General features: G+C 44.5%; 1 protein-coding gene across 1 annotated transcript in view; it reads left to right on the top strand.

Annotated features, from left to right (window-relative positions):
• RNF130 (ring finger protein 130) overlaps positions 1 to 16,267 on the top strand; it is a 108,386-nt gene that overhangs the window by 91,122 nt on the left and 997 nt on the right. Inside the window, exons 7-9 of the mRNA XM_049648819.1 lie at positions 5,074 to 5,170; positions 7,229 to 7,433; positions 10,571 to 10,664. Coding sequence (XP_049504776.1) covers positions 5,074 to 5,170; positions 7,229 to 7,433; positions 10,571 to 10,664 — 396 coding nt within the window. The remainder of the gene's footprint in view (positions 1 to 5,073; positions 5,171 to 7,228; positions 7,434 to 10,570; positions 10,665 to 16,267) is intronic.

Raw genomic sequence — 16,267 nt, forward strand, 5'->3', positions numbered from 1 at the left:
GCGGAGGCTGCCCTGTGCATTGTGGGATATTTAGCAGGATCCCAGGCTCCACCCACTAGATGCCGGTAGCACCCCACACACAGTTGTGACAACCACAGATGTCAGCAGTTGAGAACCACAGACCTTACAGGATGACCTCGCTCACATACCCATCTTCACTTCAAATCTTGTCTAAGCCTCTGGTTTCTGTTGGGCTCCTCTAGAGTACTTTCAAATTGCTTCTGGCCTGTGCCCCTGCCTACTCTGTTCCCTCAGCCTGGGACACCCTGCCCTTCCTCTCTCACCTGTAGGTCTTTGAGACTGAGCATCTCCCTTGAGCTTTCGTTGCCAAGTGGCACTAGTACCTCCCTGCCTCCTGTGGAACTCCAGGCAGACCCCCAACTGGGCCCAGGGTGCTGCCTAGAGCCCTTCCCTTTCCCGGTCAGCTCTTGTCATTCCTCACAGCCACACTTCTAAGTGTGTTCTGTCTCCTTTAAACACCTCAGCTCATCCCTTTGTTCCTCACTCTTGCAGGAGAGCTTCCTCATCACCTCCACGGAAGAAATAATGGTTGTTAGATACTGAAATTCTCAGCTGCCTGACAGCAAGCTTTCAGGTGCACCTGCCTCCCAGCCACGCCTGCAGCGTCCCCTCCTGTCTGGGTGGAGGAGGACCCCCTTTGTTCCGATGTGTCCCTTCCCTTCCTCAGGGACCTTGCTCTGTAGACTGTCTGCTCCTGCCAGGTTTTGTTCTTTCTATCCCTGGCATCTCGACGTAAGCAAGCACTTCCTGCAGCAGTTTCTTAATCTGTCTCCAAATACTGCCCTGCGGCCCCTCCCCTCACCCCCAGACTTAGAGAAGGATCTGTGCTCACTGTAACCTTCTTCACCTGAGTAAGGGAAGAAGAAAACCTAGGTGCCTTTGTTTCTATCCATCCTTGATTTTTAACCAGCCTGTCTGCAGACTGAACTTTCTGTCTATCAATAGCAGTGCCCTCGTGGATTGCTGGCTTTTTGGTGCATGACCTTTACTTTTCGTCCTCTGTCACGTTCATTTACTGCGAACAGATGGTGGTTGGCATTGCTCTGGGGCCTCCTGCTTGTGTCAGTTGATTACGGCTGATCATCTAGGATGTTCGCCAGCATGCCCTAGAGACTACCGCCTTATTTAGACCTCTGATTTAAAGGTCAGCCACAAAATTCTTTACTGGTTAAAAATACTTTTCAGAAGTGGAGTGCCGCAGCTTGGATAAACATGTGTCGGAGATGCCACTTTGGGTGCTAAGAGGGGTGCATCACTGTGGTGCCCCACCTCGAAGGAGCGCCTATTTGCATAGCATCTGCTGTCAGGCCCAGCGAGGGGGGAGACTTCTCATCTCTGACCTTTAGTAATCCCAGGTCCTTTTATATTTGTCAGGTTCTTGCATGGCACCAGGAGGCTGCAGAGCTGTGCAAACAACTCCCCTTTAGTGTGCACTCCTCACCCCACCCCCAGCCATCGTTCTACTCTCTCTAGTTTGTGTTGGTTCGGGAAGGAGGAAAGGGGGCGGACACCGTATGCAGTGCAGTTCTGCTGGTTTTGTTCCTTTCGTGTTCCATAAATTCTGCATTCTGTACCCCAAGGTATTTCTTCTAAGAATAAAGATCTGTTCTGTTGAAGTTGTGATCTGCTTGTCCTTCCCATGGTTCCCTGTTCCTCAGCCCATTACCTGCCTTCCATCCCTGTCCCTATCCACCTCTCTGTCCTGAATGCTTCTGTGTGTGTATACTTTGACTACTCGAGTCTCTCAAAGGGCTTCTCAAAGTCTGGCTAGCCCCAGCTGCCGCCCGGTGAGACGTCTGTGGTACACGTGCAAGCTAGTCCGAGGTCACAGGTGCTGGGCGTGCCAGCACCTGAGGCCCACTCACTCATTCTGTCATGTGAAACGTTACCATTAACTTTGCCTGAGTGTATGTTTAATAGTACCTTTCCTTTGCATGCCATTGGTGCTTTTCTAAGTATTCCACAATAGTTTGTTGCATACTGCTCCAAACAGCCTCACAAGGTAGAGCATGCCTTCCTTCCCTGCCCCCCTCCCTACTCCACCTCTGTGGCTTGCTGGCCACACAGCGGAGTCAGGAAGGCTCCACACACTGTAGCAGCAGAACTGTGTCTGGGAGGAAGGGGGAGGCCACCAGGCTGAGCTTGGTGCAGCAGTGAAGCAAGAGGGTAAGGACATGGGTGATGAGGGAAAGAAGGAGCACAGGTCAGTTACTCACTGAGATTCCAGCAGCAACCCCAAGGGGGCTGGGGTCAGGGGGCCCCAGGGGAACAGGAAAGCTGCCCGGCTGTGTTCAGATGAGAGGGAAATGCTGAGGGAACCAGGCTGGCCATCTCCCCATCTCGCTCCAGGGGAGGTACAGGAACTCAGCTGTTGGGAAATCTGTCAAAGGAGGGAGGGGGCAGGTGGCGGACTGTGGTGGGGGTCAAGAGTAGGAGAGCCATGGGTTAGACACATAGTCAAAAGGAAAAGTTTTTTTGTTTGTTTTAAGAAAAAAAATTTTTTTTTCGGATTTTGAGTTAGCTAGGAAAGGGAGACATTCTCAGTTTGTCCCTGAAGACCCAGTTAGTCTTTGTTGTCCATTACAGTACCCAAGGGGGGCTGGAGAGACACTTTCTTTTGCATCAACAAACCTATAAGGTCCAACATAAGAAAAAAAATGCATAATAAAATGCATTTATAACTAAAGGAACAGATAAGCAGAGAATACTCAGCTCATGGAGCCTTAAAAATTAAATATGGGATTATAACATTTTATTCTTTCTGAACAACCAGTAATAAAAAAGAAAGGCAGTAGGTTAAGAAAACCGGAAAGAAGGGGGGTGACAGTAGGTTAAGAAAAAGGTGACAGGGAGGTGACAGGGAAGAGGGAGAGCAAACCACCATTTACCCCCAGGCCTCTGCTGCTTGCTGAAACCAAGGTCCCCACAAACAGCTGGCTAAAGTCAGCGCCCTCCCCCCACAGAGGTCACACAACCTCAGCTCTCCTGTCACCTGCCAACTGCCCAAAGTCCATCACAGAACTGGCCTCAAGCACCTCTCCCAGCCACCCACCTCTACCCAATGCTAACCAAACCCTCAGAGGTCTGTAGGCCAGGGGTTAGGCAGATGCACCCTTGTAAGGGGGAGGATCTGTCACTTAGCCAACCTGAAGGGATCTGAATCCCCAGAAAGATTAGAACCCTTGTTCTAGTCTCTGCCAGACTACAGCAAACACCAGCTCTTAAAACACCCGCCCAGGGGGGGCCCTGTGGGTGGGAGCACTCTTGGAGCATTCTCAAATGAGAATAAAAGGAACAAGAAGCAGACATGACAAGGCCTTGTGTGTTGTAAATGAATTTCAAGCTCCCCTATGGTTTGGTGACTTTAACCCCTTAAGTAGAAACCTGCAGGTTTAAATAAAAGCCTCCAGGGATGATGAGGTTCTAGTTCATTGCTTTATCTACAGGCTTCCCACGAGATGGATAAATTCAGACTTCATGATCATTATTCTTACCCAAAGTAATTGAGTGCACGGTCACCAAGTGGCAGCAGGTGGGCACACACGTGTTGTTCATATTGAAGCTGTAGATATGAATGTTTCTTCCAAATCCCAGTTAAAGCAGTGAGTTCTTTAGACCTCTTTTTTTTTTTTATCAAAACTGCAATTTTTTGAACAGCTATATATAACTATAAGCCACATATAAATTATAAATTGACAAAGTTTTAAAGGCATACCATGTTTCAATTTGATATCTTTCTTAACATTTCTTTTATCCCAAGACTCCACGTATAGTTACTCCAAAGGTGCTTGAATATGGGTCCCAGCATCTGCCTCTTTCCCTGTTTGGCCAGGACTCTGGGGCTTCTGTGTGGCTTCATTTCAACCTCTGAGAGCTGCCATGGGGAGTACTTGAACTTGAGAAATGATTTCCACAGCTCCCTCAAAGTCTTCTCTCACTTCCAAAAGGTGCAACGTCCCTTTTCTAAGAATGCTAAACTCTCCACAACTGACTTAGGTTCAGTTGCTAGGATGCGACTTCCACTCTCCTGAGCAAGAGCAGATCACCCATCTTCTCTCTCCCTAAAACATTTCCACTGAAAACTTCTGGCTCAGTGTTACCTAATTCTTAGGTGCAGTTGTCCCCAGAATATTCCCAACCACCCTGCAGCCTTTACATACATTTAGCATAGATTGCTTAGAAGTCTTTTTAAATAATGTTTTAGGGGCACCTGGATACCTCAGTGTGTTGAGCATCCAGCTCTTGATTTTGGCTCAGGTCATGCATGATCCCATGGTCATGCGATCAAGCCCCATGTCTGGCTCTTTGCTGAGTGTGGAGCCTGCTTGAGAATCTGTCTCTCTCTCTCCCTCCCTCCCTCTGTCCCTCTCCCCTGGTGTGTACATTGCTCTCTAAAAAAAAAAAAAAAAAAAAATTAAAGGGGCTCCTGGGTGGCTGAGTCAGTTAAGCATCTTGACTCTTGGTTTCAGCTCAGGTCATGATCCCAAGATTGTGGAATCAAGCCCTGTGTCGGGCCTCGCACTGACAGCGCAGAGCCTGCTTAGGATTCCCTCCCCCTTTCTGCACCTCCCTCACTTGCTCTTTCAAAAAATGAACATTTAAAAATAATTTTTAATTTAAAAAACAAGTAAAAATGTTTTAAGTGACATTTAAACTGAGTTCCATGAAACTAATTTGTAGTTTTGCAGAAAACTTCATATAACTCTTGTTTCATATCTTCTTGAGTTTGCGTTTTTCTACTTTAGCTGTTACAGAAAACATAACTGATTAATAAAGTATAGTTTGTCTTCTTCATTCATAATAAATATCCTAAGTTTCCTCAAATGGTGAAATAAAAAGACTGAACTGCCAAATACTACTTACAGTTCTCGTCATCCAGATTGGATTCAGGAGATTTTCTGCCAGCCGTGTATTAGTACATCCCCAATATTTGTCTCTTGGGACTTGCCAATATGTCGGAAAAGGAGGAGAAACTGACTAAAAATTCCATTTCTTTTGGTCTAATAGTTGTTTAGCATGTAATTTGTGATACAAGTCTCCCATTTTTTCCAGGCATGTTTTCCACAAATCCTGCGTGGATCCCTGGCTTAGTGAACACTGTACCTGTCCAATGTGCAAACTTAATATTTTGAAGGCCCTGGGAATTGTGGTATGTTTCTTATTTTGTTACTGCGTCTGTGTGGTGTCCTCTCCAAGTGCAGCCTAACGTAGCAAAAGCGGGATGGTCACATCTCACGAGAGAGCCCCGGCTTGCAGTGCCTTTCTCCCAGAGTACTTAAAGTCCAGGCCACCTTGGGGAAGTCCCAGAAGAGATGGTAAAGGACTGAGCTAGTCCACTGGCAAGCATACTTTTCTGTGGGTGCTGGATTGTGGTAAAGTACCGCCATAGGAGAGATGGATGGGGTTTTCTTGCACTCCACTATTTTGTTTTAAGGACTAGAATATAGACTATGCAGTAATTTTTTCTGCATTCAGCATCACATGTCATCACTTACATTCCTTCCCCTCGGATCTGGCTTTGCTCCCCTGCGTGCCTTGGTCAGTTGCCAGTAGTGGTGGGGGGGGGTGCCGGCTCTGGGCAGGGCCTTTGGTCCGGTTCTGTGCAGACAACTTCAGCACTGACTGAGGATCGTGGAGACTTCCTTAAGAGAAGTATATGTCCACAATTAATGCTTTTTGGAGGAAAACAAAGTACTCTCTGGCCTCAGGAAAGAGTGGATGAGTGATTTCCTTACAGAACCAAAAGTTGAGTTTGGCCCACCGAAAGAATTCCTCATGGTAGCCTTGCAGCCCAAAGCACATCCAAGCAGTCGTATTCAAAATACGCTATCAGATGACAGCTTAACAGTCCCGTTGGGCAGTAATGACCCCTTGTATCTTGCCATCTGCAGCGATCACATCAGTGACATCGTTTAACATAGGGTTCCTCTACCTCAGCACCACCACATAATTCCATCAGGTGGGGTTCGTCCTGTGCACCGTTCGGTGTCTAGCAGCCCCTCTGGCTACTCCTGATGCTAGTGGCACAACACACCGGTCACACGATCGGAATGTCTCCAGACGTCGCCAGACGTCTCCTGGGGAACAAAACCCACTCCTTTTGAGGAGTTTAACATAGAGCATCTTCCACAATACCTGACATGTGGCAGATACTTTGGGAAGGATTAACTTAATCTCCTTTCATTGCCTCTAGCCTTGGTGGTGGTTTGGTTTCGTTTTTCTTTTAAGTCCTATTTTTGAAGTACTAATACTTTTCCCTTCTGTTTTTTAATGAAACCCTTCTAAAATCTATTACAGGCTACCATGGTTTTAAATATAAAGGCCATAATAAACCTCTTCTGAGTGGGTATCATTATAAGCATCAGTTATTGCACTGTGCTGTCATTTTTTGTACTTAGGCTCTGGGGTGATCTAGAACAGCATTCTCCTGGCTGAGAAGCCATTGTTCTGGGTTTGGTCGGCTGTCACTTCTCTATACTTCAGCTTCTCTCAGCCATCCTTCCCAGCTCTGCCTCTGACGTGCTATCTGCTACAAGAACTAAAGGTTGCTAGGGAAACCAAGTATCTGTATTGTTACATCAGAAGATTCTCATATCCATGTTTTAGTTGGTAGGCTTTGGCCCTAAGGCAGCTCTGTAACTCTCCTTCAGGGTTAGATTCTTAGATTGTGAAACAGATCCCTTACTCACGATTCAAGGTCTTTTCAGGGTTGATCTGCTCTTGGTTGGATGCTTTCCTTGTGTTTAAAGGTAGGAGACGTTTAAAAACTGACTGCCAGATAAATGCCATTACAGAGAAGTTAATAGGATGAAAGCAGTATTTTATGTCATTTGCTCTCGCTCCACATTGATGGAAGAGCCAAAGCGACACATTTTAAATGTTTGTCAGCTTTGTAATGTATTGAACAACTCCTGTGCCCGTGAGCCATGTCCACCAAAGGTTGTCATTTCTTCATAAAGATGAAGTATCTGGTTTTCTCGGTTCTGCAGTGGATTTTAGTTTTCTTTTTCACCAATTTTTGGGAAGAAATCTGTTTCTTTTACAGAAAAACTTGTGGGTGAGAAAGGGTAAGTGGGGAAAGAAATGAGAGGAAACCACACGGAAAAAAAACTTGAAGTCTTTTCAAACTTTTGGGTATCAAACATTTAGAATTTTCTAAAAGATTTGTTATTCTTATAAGTACTTTTAATCTGGAAATGTTTTGCAGCCAAATTTGCCATGTACTGATAACGTAGCATTTGATATGGAAAGGCTCACCAGAACCCAAGCAGTTAACCGAAGATCAGCCCTAGGTGACCTCGCCAGTGACAACTCCCTTGGCCTGGAGCCACTTCGAACTTCGGGGATCTCACCTCTTCCTCAGGATGGGGAGCTCACTCCTAGAACGGGAGAGATCAACATTGCAGTAACAAGTAAGTGGGGCCCTGTGCCCGGGTGCAGGGCAGATTTGCTGCTGTTTGGTGTGCGTTGATTGCTCTGGAGGACAGTTGAGGCAATCTCCTGGGCCGGTTGGTTAGTCTGTAACCGAGAAAGAAACAGGTATTTGGAAGACGAAACTTTGTTTATAATAAGGAGCTTGTGTATTTGTGTATAATAAATGGGAATCGCTTCCATTTGACAAGTAGTTGTTCAGAGGTTTGTCTTAGTAGCTGGTTTCAAAATGGTTGCCTTGCAGATGGGCAGTTTCAAGAGTCATGCATGTGACCTCGGGCGTCACCTTGGGTGTGTTGTGTGACCGTGAGCACCAGTGCTCTCTGGTTCCTAGGCTGCAGGCAGCTGAGTGAAACACTAGGGCAGATTTGAACACACAAATGAACCACTCTAGGGCAACTTGAGCTGGCTGCCGCTTACTTTATTTTACACTTTCTATGACGTTTGGTGTCTTGGCACTTACCTCTTTGGTGTCATGGTACATGAGGTGGGAGAAAAGCCAAAGGGTAATATGCCTTTAAAAACGCTCTTGCTCGTTATGAACGTCTTGACTGTTGTGCTGTTGATGGGAAGAAAAGCAGTGCTCCGAGTGTTCTGATGGCCGTGCCTCAGTACGGTGTGAGTGGGCTGGCAGGCGTGTGTGTGGGCCTTGCGGACATTCACCCTGTAACAAGCCAGCTGTCTCCTCCAGTTCCATCCTCTACGTGATCTTTCCATCTAACAGCCCTTCGCCATCTTCCTTGCCACCACTCTGGTGCTGCCTTTTCCAGTATGTGCTGTTGCTTGCCTGTGGCTTCGAGCCCTAAAGCTGATGGGGCCCTGCTTAACTCAGGGGGTCTATAGCTCAGATAAAGCTGTTGCAAAAGATTTTCCCTTGACATAGCAAGCCTCATGTGGTCTGTTCAAGTGAAGGACACATGTTTTTAACCAACCAAAACTTAATAGTAGCAAACGACTCCCCGGGTTTTGTTCTAGCATCTGTCTAAACTTAGGGAGACTTCATTCAGTTACAAAATAAGGAAGACTATTCTTTGATACAGCTTGACTCATTTCTTACCATTTCCCCCATGATATGTTTCGACAGCTTTTCGTGTTTTCAGGTTTTATAGTGTAGATTTTTGAAAACTGATCTAGTAGCAATAAAGGAAACAAAGGTTCCTTGTTTATTAATGAGTTTTTGTAGGTCCTTCATTGATCGACATTTATTGAGCACCTACTACTACATTAAGTTCTGATCCTGCTATATTTTATGCAGAACTGTCCTTTCAGAATCTCCCATTTTGATGATAAAAAATGTTACTTCATATATCATATCAATCCCCATTAGTGGAATTTACACATGTGAATAAATAAACTCATGTGGTTAAACGAAACCAAAGCTCCCTCTTCTTTGCCTTCAAAGCTCTGTAGTGTCATACCAGCTACAGTGCGCCCGCTCAGCACCCACTGTGCAAGGCACTGTGCTAAATACACACTGGTGTTCCGGCCTCAGCAGACTGCTGGACCCACCGGGCATTGTGATGGGGTCTGCTTCATTTTGGTTACTAGTTTTTATAACTGAAATGCCATACATCTATGGATGGTATGTTCAGTATGCAGAAACACAGACATCACTGAAGTTCCAAAAGTTAGTCTGCTTATCATGTACAAAGGTCTCTAAGAAGAAAAAAATAACTCTGTGTTAAGCTTCTTGATACTGATGACCAGTCATCTCTGAATTTTTTTAAATGCCAGGACACATTTTTCCTAACTTAAAATACATGCAGGTAAAGATGGTGGATTTTGTATGGGTTCTTAAATGTTCATTTGGACTGAAATTAAAACCTTATAAATTTACTGTACTGATGAAGAATTTGTAATCCAGGAAGCAGTGGCTGCACTGTTAACCAAAAACCAAAGAGTTTGCTAAGCATTATAACAATACAGATCAAGATGGCCAAGAAACGCTTCTAGAACAAACTCATCATCCTGGCAATCCTGAAGACCAGTTCTTAACGTTTTGAAGATCACCACCTTTAAAATCCAGTGAAAGTATAATAACCTTATTCTAGAAAAATCCCTAGGCACACACAATTTTGCACATTTGTAGGATTCATGGAAACCAGACTGAGAAACCCTCACGTTCTACGCAGCTTTTACATACCCAACTTTGGCATTCCAAGTATAAATGTCTTCTCTCTGCCTTATTGTAGATACATAGGGGACTTTGCTGTGTACCACCTTGTTAAACCAGCCCTAGTTAGTGTATATACTAGGAAATATTTTATAGATTGGTTCTCAGGTTATTTTCAAGGTTCGCAGTAAATAGTACTTTGGGAACGTTACCTTGACATACAGGCTTTGAAAAGAAGGGAAAATATTAACTGACTTCCCAGATCTAGAGAAAGACTAGATAAAAAACCCTAGAGTTCTGTGTTTCAGAGGTTTTTTTCCAACTCTTTGATGGGCCAGGTACCTTGTGAGTCACCTTCCCTTCCTACTTGTGCTCGACACAGCCAAAGCAGCCAGTGCTTGCTTCCCGCCGGCGGGAGTATGAAGGGTAGTTCTTCCCAGGAGAGAACCAATAAGATGTCCTTTGTAAATAAAGACTGTAAGTAAACCTGTGCCTAAGAGAAAAGAAGGTAGACCCGAATGCCACGGAAGGCCAGCCCGCGGACTGCGTGGAGTACCCACAGGACCTTTGGGACCTCTACTCCGTATGAGTGGCACAACCATGCAGAAGTGACAGAATGAAGAAGGAAAGGTTATAGAAGTATGGCTGGTCCACTTTACTGTCATCTAAAGTAGCCATTTAAAACTCTGTGTCCACGTGCAATTTTATATGCATTATTTCTGCTGCACACTTTTTGGTGGCCACACTCTTCACAAACCTCAGGACCTTAACTGGAAGAAATGTTTGGGCCATGCTTTCCTTTCTCCCTTGCAGCTTTTCACCACTACTTCCACTAACCTTCTCCAGTTAGTAGCTCTCTGGCAAACCTCCTGCTTCACTTCCTTGGGCCAGTCTTGGCTTACACCTCCGTTGACGTCTGCTTCGTTGCATTTGAGGGAAATGTTGACATCGATTTGACTTAAGCCTTCTCCCCAGAGTGATTTCCTCCCTTTCCTTTGTCAACAGAAGAATGGTTTATTATTGCCAGTTTTGGCCTCCTCAGTGCTCTCACACTCTGCTACATGATCATCAGAGCCACAGCTAGCTTGAATGCTAATGAGTAAGTAACAAATTATTTTTTGGATTGCATGTGCCAGATGATCCCAAGAAACCCTGTAATTTTCATAAAGATGGTGAAATTTGGCTTTCACTAGTTTCATATCCTGATGACGCCATACCTAGCAAAATAAGTGTATTTCTTGACCATATATTTTTAGTCAGTAACACAGATCGGGAGGTCACCTTGCTCAGCAACAACAGCTCACTGGAGAAAAGATCCAAGGGCTTTTGTTAGCCACATGCTTAGAGTACAGCAGCGGTGTAATGCAAACTCCAGGGGAACCAGCACAGTCATAGGGTGCAAAGAATGTCTATGTCCTGATCATTGACAGGAAAATCCCACTTTACTGTGTGCTCACCAGACCTGACCTGGATTCTTACATACTTAGCTTTTGGTGGAACACTGGCACCCTGGCCTACAGTCAAGGGACAGTGACTTGGATGTTTAGCCTCTAAAAAAGAAGCAATCGGGAAGACCCACTGTTTCCAAAGAGTAGGAAGATTGTCAGGGGGGCAAAGAAAATAAGCATAAACGGTATTTCCATGGGGCAAAATGAGGACCAAAGGGGTAGGTCACAGGAAAGCAAATTTCATCTCTGTAAGAGGAAGAACAGTTGTCGGTGAGGCTACTTACCCCGTGAGCTGGTTTGCCATGGGGAGTGCCCAGGATGAGGAACGCAGGAAGAAGCTGCATGTTACTTGTCGGGGCTCTAGAGGTTGTTCAGAGTAGGCACAATTGGGCTAGATTACTCTTAAGTCCCATTTGGATCCAGTGATTTTCCAAGTAACTTTCCATGGGGATAAGATAAAACAAAGGTTTATTTTTTTATTATTATTATTTTATTTTTGGTTTTGTTGGTTTTGTTTTAAATTTAGGGCATTGTAAAGTATTCTTTAGTCCTTTCTTTTACCAGTATCCATGAAAAAAAATTTTGAGATGAGAGTAGCCCTAGGACACAGCCCAAGTAGGAACCTAAATTAGTACAGGTGGCATTCATGTGCTCTCCACACTCACTTATGTCCTGGCATTTTAACTGATTCATAACCAGCCAAGCTCATGTAATTGATTTAATTGAACACTCCTTGTCCAGCTGTAGAAACAAATGGGCAAGTAACCTGCACTTACCATGACATCATTTTATTATCTCTAACCTGATCTGTTGCCTGGATACTTGTAAGAAGGGCCCTTTGGCATCCCTGACACGTTGGGAGGATGCCATGGTTGGTTGGCATTCTTCAGCCTTCAGGCAAGTAGTTGTGGCCAGTCATCCAACAGGCCAACCCACCTGATGCAGTTTTACTTCAACATAGCACAGTGTGAATTGCTCAGGCTCTAGAGTGAGACATAACCTGGATTTGACTCCTTGCTCTTCCATTTTTTGCTTGGGAGACCTGGGCAGCTGTATTTATCTGAGGCTCATTTTAGTCATGGAGAAAACAAGAATAATGGTAGGAGCATACCCTAGGTTGTGTGAATTCGCATGTAAAGTGCTTAGCACAGTGCCTGGTACATAATAAGTGCTCAATAAATGTTAGCTTAATGGTTCCACCGAGATTCTTTCAAAGTTCTGTGAATGAGATGACCATCTGCCTTTATCATTTGGCAAATGATTTTAATTTTCTTCCATGAAACAGTATAGAATCATAGGAGCTCAGTAAGTGCCTATGATTCAGACCTGTGTGGAGGGAAGAGTTATTTCACCTACAATCACCTCTTTTGCTTACTCTCATACTGACCCCATCAGAGTCCATGGTAGTGTAAGTCCACTTCTTAAAACTTTCACAAATGAGCAAAAACCAGTCACAGCATATAGAGGCACTCTGGGCACTTTTAGAGAATCATGATGTGATTTAATGGTCACCTTGCTGCCACTCAGGATCTGCCAGATGCTCAGTTCATGCATCAGATATTTTAGAGAAGGCTCACTAGATGTGTTACCTTTTAGAAATCAAAGTACCTGGGGCCATGATACTTCAGTTCCATGCATAAATGCCTGCATGACTCAGTCTAAGCATAGATGTTAGATCCATGTCTTAGGCCGACCCTTCTCCCATTAGCCTTTGTAGAAGGTTGATACCTCAGTTGTTCATTTGAGTATTATTTCTGTGCCTTCAGTCAGAACTACTCTGAAGGACAATTTTCATGATCCCATTGAGAGAGAGAGAGAGAGAGAGTGTGTGTGTGTGTGCATGCATACAGATGTATGAAAGAATGGCCACCAAAATATTAATGGTGATTATCTTAATTTAGTAGAATTGTGGGTGATGTTTTTCTCTCCTGTTGTGCTTTTATATGTTGATTTTTTAATACAACATGAAGTACTTAATATCTTAAAGGCCATTTTAATTGTGGAAGATAACGGAAAGATGATAGTCACTCTTACTCAATGTCTCCTTCCCAAGAATGTTGATTAAAAAAATTCCTATGCAACTTTAATTCCAGAGAAAAGTTTCTAGCAAATAAATTTATAATTATTCTTCATTAATGAATTCTTTGAAATCTGTCCTATTTCCCTTTTGCATTTACCAAAAACTTACAGCCAAAATGAGATTGTCTTCATTTTAATTGCTGTTTCTAATTTTCTAGGTAACTTCATCCATTTGTAAGATAGTCTTCTATATAAATAGATTTCCATCTTTTTACATGTGATTTGTCTGGAAGTTGATAGTAAAATTCACCTGTACGCATACTACCTACTATTATAGTTTACTCTTTTGACAATGTCACACTGAACTTGTATATAGTGATTTCAGCAAGACTTTGACCCAGTCTAGTCACTGGTGAAACCCTGCAAGATGAAGCCATGTGGGCCACGTGTAAGGGCAGGCACGTGGAACCCACACAGGCCCAGGCATGGCTGCTGAGCACCGATTCCTGCCCTGCTAGGGGCAAAAGCACGCCCACCTCCCTCACCATGTTCTGCACAGTGACCCAGGGCTTGTACTATTGCCTGAACTCTGAGGTCAGTCAGAAGTCCACAGATCTGAGGTCACCCCCCTTCTATTGTATGAAATACTATTTAAATACTCAACCGTGACTAATTGTGCTTTAATTTTTTAACACTGCAGACAAATCTAGTGAATGTTGAGGCTTTGCAAATATAAACAGGTTGGTAGTCAAAGAAGCAAATAAATGAAAGACAAATACATTTGTACATATGATCTTCTCATACCCCTGTTTCGTAGTACCTCAGTGAGCAAGGGTAGTGAACTTCAGTTCCCAAAGGAGGTTTACTGCTCTGCTTCATTATTCAGAAAACCTCGTTATATCCCAACATTTACCAGCTTTTATCTGTACCAGCCTATTTGTCCCTCAACATAAGAAAAGACAGTGTTTTTCATTGTTGTTCGAGGAGCAAGTTGTGAGATAAGGTAGATGATGCAGGAGGGTTTCAGCCAAATGGGAGGTCCAGCTAAGTATCCTCCACAGCTCCTAGATTTGGATTCATAGAACTCGTGCCCAAGGATCTGCCCGGGAGTGTAGTCCAGACGTTCAAGATTCAAAACCATCTGAACCGGAGGAAGTGTGGTAAAATAACTGGAATAAGTATAGAATCCTGTAGCACAGCCCAAGACCAGGAAGCCTGGCTCTGCAGCAGGCCCGAGTTGTCCCCACCAATATTCCTGGTGAGCTGGTGGCCTCTGAGGTGCAGTGATAGACATTTATGAGCCAGATCAGAGGAATTGATGTTTTTATTTGAACCTCTTTTCAGTATTTCTGAGTTATCTACACACACTCTTTAAGACGAACATTGACGTATTTCAATATAAAAGGATCTGAAAATGTAATCATCTTTATGTCTTGAGGGTGCTTGGCTCAGAAGAGTGAAGATGAGGGTGATGTGAGGGATGTATTTGAAGGGCTCCCACAGATGAGACTAGCTGCTGTTGACTGAGTGCTTCCCAAGAACTTACTCCTGTGTGGAACTCTGTTTCTACCCAGGTTGCCCCTATAACACTCACAATAGTCTCGTGATGACTAACCAGTGCATATGGAGGGGGCTTACTGTGTAGTTCAGGAGCTCTGGAGACATCCACAGAGGAGAGGTAGAGTAACACCTAATATAGGAAAGAACTTAACTGCCGATCAACAGTGTCCATCCATGACACGGGATACCTTGAGAGCTGGTGAATTACCAGAACCTGCTTATGTGACAGAAACCACAAGGCCGGCACTGTTCAGAGGCAGACCCTGTGTCAGGTGCAAGTCTGAGGCTCCTTCCAGTTCTGAGAGTCCCTCTTCAGTTGTCTGTCCTTTCCTAGGAGGGATCAGAGCCCAAGAAGAGGTATTGCATGCCCTGCTGGCTGGCTGCCCCTTTTAGAACCTTAACTATCAAAACTATTTTAAAACTTTTTTTTTTTACCACCTGCCACTGTAAGAACTACATTTTGTATTGTGACATATTCACATGTGTATAACTGAAACAAGTTTCACAAACACCTCCCTTACTACATCCTTATTCTCTGATCTCCTCTCTGTACCTTGTTGTTGTTAATACTGGTCATGAATTCCCACATTGATTTTTACAGTCCAGTAATAGTCTGCAGCCTGCAGTTTGAGAAACACGGATCTAAAGAATTTTGGATTTCTGGTTCTCAACAGAATACCTTTTGCTTAGTTACACTGGTACCCATCTTTGATTGTTTATTTTTCCGAGACAGCCTTCCTTATAGCAGCGCCAGCAAAGATTTGAACTTGCCCCCAGTTTGATAATGAATCCACCTCTTTCTCCTCTCAGCCACTCTGAGCCTGAGATATGTACACAAAATAACCTAAGTGAGGCCCAGAGGAGCTGCGTGACCCCTGAGAAATGCCATAGGAAGAGGGCCTGGGGTTCAAGCCCAGCATTTCTGGGCCCACCTCTTTCTTTACACTGCTGGTCTTTGCCTGCTCCAGTAAGCCATTTAAGGGCTAGAAATAATGTAGTGGAAGAGGACACAGTGGGCTTTTTAGAAATGTGATGGCACAAAGAAAGTTAAAGGCAGTGGGGACCCCTGATTGGACTCCCTCACTGTCTCTTTTTTTCCCCCACGAGTACCTTTAACCTTCCTACAGCTACATTAGCTTATAGTTTCTTAGAAGAGCAAAATTAAGTTTAAAAATCTTGACTCACCCATTGAAAGTTCTCCTACCTAATACTTTACTTTTCTGAGGAAGTTTTATAAAATCGGTATGTGATCTTCAAGTGGACTGCGATGAACAGTGTGAGGTGGTGAGCGGCCTTCCTGCTACGCCCCGCCAACCCTCCCAAGGCACCAGGCCCTGCCCTGCAGGGGCGCTGTGGGAATGGGGCTGTGCTGCACAGTGCTCAGGCTTAGGCACTAGTGGGAGTGATGGCAGAGCCTCTCGGTGTCACACAGACACAGGGGACCTGCTGCCCCCTGGGGAGTTAACAGAGGCTTCCTGGAGAGAGTCACTCAGGAACCAGGCCAGGCATAATTTAGGACACAAAGAGGAAAAAGCAGAACTGGTTCAGGGAGTGGTGGGCTTGATGTGTCTGCTGGAGGCAGTAGGCTGACTACAGAATCTGGACTGTGCCCTTATAAGCAGTAGGTAATATCTGAGGCCTTTTGGCACAAAGATGATTCCTTAGAAGTTGCCTT

The sequence above is a fragment of the Panthera uncia genome, assembly GCF_023721935.1.
Source record: "Panthera uncia isolate 11264 chromosome A1 unlocalized genomic scaffold, Puncia_PCG_1.0 HiC_scaffold_17, whole genome shotgun sequence".
Taxonomy (NCBI): Eukaryota; Metazoa; Chordata; class Mammalia; order Carnivora; family Felidae; genus Panthera; species Panthera uncia.